At 41.3% G+C, this 9,221-nt stretch overlaps 1 protein-coding gene across 2 annotated transcripts in view; it reads right to left on the bottom strand.

Moving 5' to 3' along the window:
* Positions 1–9,221, bottom strand: part of pola1 (polymerase (DNA directed), alpha 1) — a 39,242-nt gene that overhangs the window by 10,583 nt on the left and 19,438 nt on the right. For both annotated transcript variants that reach the window (XM_060862316.1, XM_060862315.1), the window contains exons 33-35: positions 8,252–8,433; positions 6,830–6,961; positions 217–333 (exon numbers count right to left, since the gene is read on the bottom strand). In XM_060862316.1, coding sequence (XP_060718299.1) covers positions 217–333; positions 6,830–6,961; positions 8,252–8,433 — 431 coding nt within the window. The remainder of the gene's footprint in view (positions 1–216; positions 334–6,829; positions 6,962–8,251; positions 8,434–9,221) is intronic.

Here is a 9,221-nt window from a genome sequence, read left to right as displayed (position 1 = left end):
GCCACCCATGACCTAATCTGAGGTCACTTATTTGTGAGAACATAAGTCTGATATTGTCCAAGTAGCACAAGGAGAGAAGATGTACAAAAGTGATGGATAGAAGAAAAGTAGGAAATGAAAAGCACATAGAAACAGCCTCTGTGATCAAGATGTTCACTGGCTCCACAGCGCCATCAGCTGGCTGATTATATGTCAGTACCGAGCACACGGCCGTACCTCAGGTTTGAGAGTGGACTTGAAGCAGACGGGACAGATGGGTCCTGAACGGGAGAATGCAACGGGGAGACGCCGGGTCCGATTTCCACACGCCTGGTCCTCACACACCAGCCATCCCTGTGTGAGTGTGTGTGAGTGTGTGTGTGTGTGAGAGAGAGAGAGAGAGAGAGAGAGAGAGAGAGAGAGAGGTTAAACTGAGAGCACTTGATTTATGACAAACATTTAAAATAAGACAAACATTATTGATCTGTATTTATATAAAAAAATAATACAATTATTATTAAAATGTAAAATATATTAATGGATAACTTATAAGTTGATAATATGATCTGATGAATGTGTGAAATTATTTTGCTTAAGAGCTCCAAATTTATAACTCACACATACAACCCAAAACTTTACACCTTTTTACCAAAAAAATGTCAAATAAATAAATAAATAAATAAACCTATGCCTTGTAATAAAAATGATCTGAATATTAATAAGACTGTAATTGTATCTGCATCAGCTGTCACTACACCGCTGTATCACTACAGGAACTCTATTACAGTCTCATCATAAATACAAATCAGGGATGTGAAAGTTTATTTATTCACAGTAATATTTTACTTATCGTCGATATAGAACTTCTCCAGTTACCCTGGAGGCACTAAACCGTCTTCCTCTCATTAACACACACACATCTGTTGTGTAAGTTAAGCCTGCGACAGCGTGAGGTCAAACCCTAATTGACTTCCTCTTCATTACATATGCTCACTTACAAAGGGTTTAACATAATGCTTTTGATATTAGGCCCTAAAGAGTGCACTATTGTCCCTAACAATCGTTAACACTCAAGTCTTGTAGCGCAAAAAGGTATATTTGTCTATTATTAGTAGTAAAATTAAAGTATTGGCACCCCAATCAGGTTTGAGCCGTTTGCTGCCATCACTGCAGGATAAACACAATTTAAACACGAACATCTAAATATTCAACGTATCATTACAGCTAGAGAACAAACTCTCAGCATCTCCTGCTGATGTCGATTCACATTTTATGCAACCCAGGTTTCAAAATTTTAAGTAGTACTTTATTTATGAATCGTGCACGCTGTAAAACGGTCGTACCCGTGCCCTTTTGTCACGAAGGAAATGTTCACTCTAACAACGTGAACTGAAAGGAAATTAGGGAAACGTGGCAAAAAAAATGAGCATGCTCAAACGTAGCTGGGGGCAAAGAATAATTCTGTCAAATTTCCCCATCAATTGCCCCCCTATTGGAAGCTTAGGGGTGATCATCGTGGATACACGCAGCACTGGATTTTCCTGCGCAGTGGGTTCAGGGGCCTGGGACAGGTGCAGTAACCCCCCTGCTGGCCCTGCCTGCCTTTCCCCTATGATTAGAGCAGGGGCCAGGGCTAATGTGGGTAATGCCCTGCTAATGACAGAGCCCCCCCCCCCACCCTTCACCTCGAATAAAGCGCTCACCCTCGCACCTGTCCCACAGGGCATTAGCACCACTGCCTGCATTACTGCGGCCGGAGAAAAGACGGAACTCGGTGGTGCAGCTGTCATCAAATCACAGAGAAGAAATCGCAAAAGGCTGAAGTTTTTTTTTTTCCTTTTCCCTCTTTTGCTATAATGAAACGTTTCTCAGTCCAAAATAGCTGATTGGAATGAGTTTAGTGTTTAAAATTTGAGCTCAAAACATTACTAAAATAAAAAGAAAAAACCCTCACAAGCTAAATTAATATCACTCCTGGCGATGAAGCAGCACGTCGCTGCCGGACTGCGATTGGTCTGAAGGTGTTGATTCATTTTCTAGAACAGCAGCTCTGACTGTGGTGCAGCTTCAAATCACAGGTTTATATGAACACACTCGCTCTGATACTATAGCTATAGTTTCTATAGCGGATGTGAATTACGGAGAATAAAACGCTACCGGACATGACGTAAAAAAAGGAAAATATATCTTCGGGATGGTAAGAGTGACTCCGCAGGTAAAGGGCGGGGCTGGAAATCCGTAACACAAATTAGTGAGTAAAATCTCTTCACCCATGTGTGTTGGAATGATGATCGCATTCTTCTCCAAACAAGGGTTTCTCACCTGAAGCTACATGGAAACTCTTTAGTACAACATGAGCACAGAAACATGCATTAAGCAAAAAAAAAAAGAAAAGAAAAAAAGCGTTAACTAAATAACTAAATGCAAAAACCTGAATTTGATGCGAGATGTCAGTTTGTAAAAATATCAGAATGCCTTCTTTGGTTTGCTGCAAATTATAAACATCATCATAGTGTTGATTTTTTCTCTCCGTACCTCCAAAACCTGTCACTTTCATTTTCTAGCGTTTGTGTTGAAGTGGCAGCCAGGCGTAATGCTGTAATGTTAGTGATCAGGTGATCGTTATTACTCTCAGTAGGAACCTGCAACCTGCTTGTTATACTCAATGTCCAGCACTCAGATTAGAGCTAGACTTTAGCACTTAGCCTCTTTAATCTGGCGATGTATGAAGAGTGAAGTTACTTCAATCACCTTAGAGTTGGAAAATAATTTTAAAACCTAGAAAAACAACTTTAAAACTCAAGCTAGAAGTGCAGAAGCACTCGCTTTCTCTTCAGCCTTCCTGTACGTCCTGAACGACCTCAAACGTGTTCAAGTTTAAGCTGAAATCCAATCGAACACAAATCGGCACCAAAGAAATAGAACTAAAATTAATTGTGAAGTTTGGGGGGACGATCAACACCCAACACCTCGCCTCGTTTTAACTGCGGACAAGCTGCAGCAAAGACAACAACCTTCTCATCACCAGAGTGACATTATTCTCCATTTCATTTGCATTTCTGACAGAATAATAAACCTAATCTAGTGAGCGAGTTAGGACGGGTAGTTTGGAGATATTAGTTAGGACTAGTTAAGAGTGTGAAAGCACTGAAAGATCCTATTCTGTAAATTTGACCTTAAAAGACTTTTTCCAGATAGAAGGATCAGTGACCAGGAGTCTTGTGGCTCTGATGAACCTTCAGCAAAGAGTAAAGTGACTGGAACTGCGTTAATCCAGAGTCTGAGAAGTCCATGAGAACTCCGAGTTTTATATCTCGGAGTTTCTTTTCCTGCGTCAGTGCAGGTTGACGTGTAGATGTGTTAGTTTAACTTTAAAATGAATATTCCAAACATTCAATTCAATCTTGTTATCCTTTATCACTGATGAACAGACACATGAGCAGGCAGCGTCGAAGCGAAAGCACCTTCTCCTGCTCCGACGATGTTAATTTGATCTCATTTCCTGAGCTCTGATTAGTTCTGGAGGGTTTCTTTTCTAAACCTTATCGGCCGGGTATTCAAACCTTAGATGGTTCTTATCGCTCACCTGCACCATCAAACACGCCGGCGTTGTTCACACCTTCACATCTTTATCAGAATCAACGGTTTGTTTAGATTTTTCAATTAATCTCATCTGCGTGGCCTTTTTCGTGTGGTGAGCTGATGTTATTTGGATAATTAGCCTCGGAGCCGAGAGAAGGAGGAGAAAGAAAAAAAGGAAAAAAGCAGACAGTAATTGAATCCTGACATATGTGAGCTGTTTGGTTTTCATTTTAAAGAGAGCGACGGTGTTATCACCCCTCTGTTTGCCCTGCGGCCCCTTTGTGCTCGAGGAGGCCCAGGACTAAACCAACAGAACAGTTCCCATGGGCCAGGAAAGACAGTCAGAGGTGCATTCCTGCTTTCTATGCTTCTAGCATCAGGAACATTGCATTTAAGGCACAACAGCACAGCTTACATTTGTACAGATTTCTGAATTCTCTGTATTTAGACTTGTATTGCTCATGTGGAGGTGACATTAATGACACCAAGAAGGAAATTATGCACAATGCAGAAAAATATAATTTAAACAGCTGCTGAGCAGAAAAGAAAAAAAACAACAATCCACATCAATATTATGAAGGTGGTGATGAACATAGAAATACACAAATAAAAAAAAAAGGGTTTGCTTTTCAGCTGGAGTCCTTCAGAAGCCAGTGTAACCGAGACAGAAGGGAGGGAGAGGCGATGAAAAAGGAAGCTAAAAATCAAGGAGCAGCAGAAATGAAGGGAAAAAAAAAAAAAAACATCTAATTGAAACACTAAGCACTGGCTTGAAGAGAGAGAGGCAGGATAAAGCCTCATAATTGCATAATTATACCAGTCGATACCTGACATAGTGAATACAGCCACTTCTGCAGACGTCAAATGAGTTCCACATAATTTAACCAAACACTGGGCAAAACCTGAGGGCGATGAATCAGCTCAAGGCAGCGGAAAGAGAAAAAAAAATAAAAAGGCTTTGCGCTCTGCTCGTCTCTGGTCTCCTCCTTCTCCATTACAATCCTAACGCATTTCAGGACAATTTTCTTTCTTTCTGTGTTTAGAAATTAAGTTAAAATTAACACAAGATTATTCAGACGGAGAAAAAAAAACAAAAAAAAAAACACTTTAACTCCACACTTGCTGAAACTAGCTGCATATATTACATATATTATATTATATTATATTATATAAAGCTGCGATTACAGCCGTCTGAGTGCCAAAGAGCTGCGAGACAACGGGCTTAGCACAGGCTTTGTACTTCAGTAATCAACAGATGTACTTACAGGCCGCGGCCTCGGCACCACAGAGCAGCTGAATGGACAAAAAAAGCGTCCACTTTGTACATCTTCGCCTTAATCAACGCTTTTCTATTCAGCAATTTGACCTTTTGTTCAAAACAGGATTATCACACACACATCCCCACCAACACACACCACCACCTTTCTTTCTTTTTTATTTATTTATTTTCTTCTCTCTCCTCAGCCAGTTACCAAGGGCGACCCGTGTGACGAACGTAATTGCAATAATTTGTTAAACGCCATGGCAACCCACATTAGAATGGGGAGTAAATACAACGGGGGCTTTCGTTTTGTCTAAGGAGTCCAGGAACAGATTAAAAAAAAGAAGAAGAAGAAGAAGAAGAAGAAGAAGGAGGAGGAGGAGGAGGAGAAGAAGAGAGAAGTAGACAGGAGTGCGTATTTGCTTTGTCTCCAGAGCGCTGGTTTATTGGCAATGGTGGCAGGGTAAAAAGAAGTGGACGCGGCAGTAATTTCGCCCCGTGATTAATGCCCCTGCCGTGTTGGTATTGGTGTTGCACGTCTAACTCTACAAACACCTCCGACTTCCAATCTGTAACCATGTAAAGCCTCTAAAGTTGCCCCCACTCCATTACACAGCCCCGGCTTTCTTCGCTCCATCTCGGCGAACAAACAGCTCTATTTGAGCTCTCCCCTCAGCTGAAAGGAATCCTTAATTACACAATATTACCCCTCTTCATTGCTCTCGCCGTGGGAGGAGGGACGCCGACGTGGGCCCCGGCCTAACAGGCGATGTTAGCATTCACAGCCAGCAGCTGGTTTACACACCTACTGACAAAGAGGGCCACAGGCGCAGGGCCCCGCTCAGGGAGGTGCCTACATTCACACGACTAATTGATTTCTGCACGGCACGGCAGGAGGACGAACCCCTCCACCGCCACCTCCACCTCCCCCTCCAGCACCCACCTACTCCCTCCTTCCCTCTTCATCCAGCACTCACTTTCACTTTCTTATTCTTTCATCTCTCTCTCTCTCTCTCTCTACCTGCTATTCTTCCCTTCAGACACGACGGCAGCTAATGGAACATTCACAGAAAGAAAGAAAGGAAAAAAAAAAATAATAATCAGCTTCTCATTCCTCATACCACAATCCTGCAAATTCCAGCGCACACATCATGTTTTATTTCAGATGATCTGCTTGATGAAATGGAGACTGTTACATGATCATCAGTCTTTTCTTTATATTCTATACAAAGAACGTAAGCAGATATAATCATTAGGAATTCTGGACTCGTTTTAGACGTCTTAATAAATTAGATAAATGAACACGCAGTAAGCTGATGGCTTGAAATTTCTGGGTCAAGAGAAGAAAAAAAAGTCTTTATGATGTCATTATGAATCAAGTAGCATGTAAATATTTTAAAAGGGTTTTATCAGGTTAATTAGGTGGTTAATTAATATTATAATCACCCCGGTATGTAAATATGTGATCCAACATTTAATATAAAAGCTACTGAGTGTTAAGGGTTTGAGCACATCTCTCAGCACAATGCTTGGAAAAAGGCACAAATTTCTTTAAGTTAATTAAATCAGATAAAATTAAGAGATAAAACCACACAGCTCACTTATTTTACCTTAGTTAGGAAGTTTCTGGTTATAAGTAAACGCCACGTAAATAAAACCTCATGTATAGAAAACAGCAGCTCAGAGATTAGTGCAGGTTTAAAATGATTCCTTTACTCAGTCTAATAAATTAGCGTTTCTATAATAACACCCGAGTCACGTGGACGTGCGCTTTCTGATATCTTCAGCATAGAAGAAAAGTTTCCTTGGTTACAGAATCAAGACTCGTCTTCGAGAGAGAGGACATAAAGGAGAGAGTGTGTGCAAGAAAGAGTCTGATGAGGGAACTAATGTTTATAGCTGCTATAACATAAGACATGAGAGAGAACAGGAACGGACTCATTTCTTAGACGTTCCCCAACTTTAAAGGTAACTATAAACAAATAAAAGTTCATGCTCCATACTCACGCTGTAGTATTTGCGGACGTGTCTCCGGATGTCCAGTAGCAGTTTGTTGCTGATCTGAATAAAGTGATTTAAAGGGCTTGTGTTACAGGAAACATGACAGCAGCTTTTCAGACTCGGTTCCATCACACTCCCCTGAGAAAGAGACACACACACACACACAGACACGGACAAAAGTGTGTTTTTTTTTTTTTTTTACGTAATCTTATTCATTTTAATTAGATGTCTGGACAGAGCAATAATCATTTAATACAGGACCTAATTTTTTCCTGCCATTTAAAAAAATCGAGAGCGAAAGAACAACCGTTCAAAGCTGCTCGTCTGATCCTGGGCTTTTAGCAGAACTGTCAAGAACAGCGAGGGTTAAACAGTGGGTGGAAAACAGCACCCCTTCATCCTGTCCCCTACTCGAGCTGTCTTCTACAGCCATTACGTCTCAAACAGGCCGAAACGCATAGAGCGTTAATGTGCTAGAACACTCAAACATTAGAAACTTTCTCTCGCTGGCAAAAAACTTGACCTGAGCTTTGCTTTATGACAGGAGGAAAGCGCTCAGCCGCCCGTCGGATCGGACCACCGGTAGTCTCTGTGAGCCATTAGCCTGTTTATGATGTTTACTCCCATCATTGGATAGCACTTTGAGAGGAACAGGGCTTCTATGCAAATACTCTTTCGCCTCTGTTGGGCCGGCTGTGGCAGCGAGAGTGTGTTTGCATTCCTGCTCTCCTCCTCCCTGTTTTCTGATAAGAAAGAAAGAAAAAGCTTCTCGCCGAACCGCTCGGCGTAGAGTCAAGGCTTTCCTCCTGCGCTTTCTTTTTTTTCCTCACTCTCTTTCATTCCCCCTCTACACAGATGCTATGAAATAGTGCACTTTTAATTATTACATGGCCTTATCAGTGAGGCCCGGGCAGCCGTGTGTGTGTATGTGTGTGTGTGTGTGTGTGTGTGTGTGTGTGGGAGGGTAAATCAAAGTCGGAAAGTGAGGACGTTCTGAGCGAACTATGCGTATACACTTTATTTCTCCATATTAGTCTACATCAGAGGTCCTTGGTAAAAAGTGTGCGAGTTCTCCAACACACTAGGAGGTCACGGTTTGGAGAGGGAGTGAGTGTCACTTTTTTACGAGTTACAGAAAGACGAGGGAAAGCTGCGCTCTGTCGGGTTTAACTCTTAATTAGACTCAGATAAGACTTCACTCCTTTACCCGAATAAGACAGGTGTCTGGCAGCTTAGGCTTAAAAACACGTACTTTTATTCAACAGTTAAAAATAAAGAGCAGCCATCGTTTGAATGCTGTTCTGTTCCTCATCTGTAACTGTGTATGATGATGATTCAGTTCAGTAAATCTCTAAAATAATTCCTGCAGTTTTCTCCTGTTACGTGACAGACGACCTTGAGAAAGGACCTTGAACCTATGAGACTCACCGCTCCCTCAAACACGCTGTCGTAGATGTTCTCCGTGCTGCACTCGGGACAGGTGAAGGAGAACCTCTCGCAATCACGGTACCGTTCCTCGTCCGTCAGCTGAGCCGGGACGCCCAGGAAACCGTCCGCCTCCTCCTCTCGCTGCTGCCTCTGCTGGGCCCGAAACTGCCCCGGGTCCAGGCCTGAAGGACACACAGAGGTGATCTACACACTTATACACACGCTCCACAGAGCTATATAAATAAGTTTTCATAAATAAATCACTTTTAATATTAGATTTATTATTTTAAATATTAATAAAGCAAATCATAGGTTCACATTAATGAACTTGTTCTAATGTAAATTGTTTCTGTAGTAAAAGCGTAAACATTCGAATAAAAGTGAGAAATGTAAGTTTTCGTCCTCTAAAGAGACGATTATTTAAGGTCTCTGGCGTCGGCGCTTTATACCAGTCACACCGGTCAGTTTTCAAGCTTCATTAGACAGAGGAGTTCTCAGTAACATGACTGTGTTTCTTTTGCCATATTAAGTTAAAGCAAAGCTGGGAAGAGGACGACTGTTTATAGCTGCTATAAAGTGATAAAAGGAACTAACGTGCTTCATGGACAGACAAACAGACAGTAAAAGCTATAATAGTAGAAAAACTGTAATAAGATACGTGTGTGTTGTTGTTTAAGTAACAAATATATCATTATTTGTGAAACGGTTTGGTATAAGATTAATAAAACAGAGTGGTTCATTTCTTACTACACACATTTTCTCAGAATAACAACATTAATAACAATAACGAGAAGAAGAAGAAGGAGTTGTACGAGTGGACAGAAAAGACAACTGGATGTCATGTAGAGAACAGGGTTGTAAATAAAAATAATATAAATGAATTCATTTTAAAAGCTTAGATAAGCAGCTGAGATGATCATATCATTAAGAGATGGCAGCTGAAGATCCATTTCATCCTCCCAGGTGACAC

The sequence above is a fragment of the Tachysurus vachellii genome, chromosome 25 (genome assembly GCF_030014155.1).
Source record: "Tachysurus vachellii isolate PV-2020 chromosome 25, HZAU_Pvac_v1, whole genome shotgun sequence".
Lineage (NCBI taxonomy): Eukaryota > Metazoa > Chordata > Actinopteri > Siluriformes > Bagridae > Tachysurus > Tachysurus vachellii.
The sequence above is the reverse complement of the archived record's forward strand: the minus strand, read 5'-3'. Positions and strand labels throughout refer to the sequence as shown.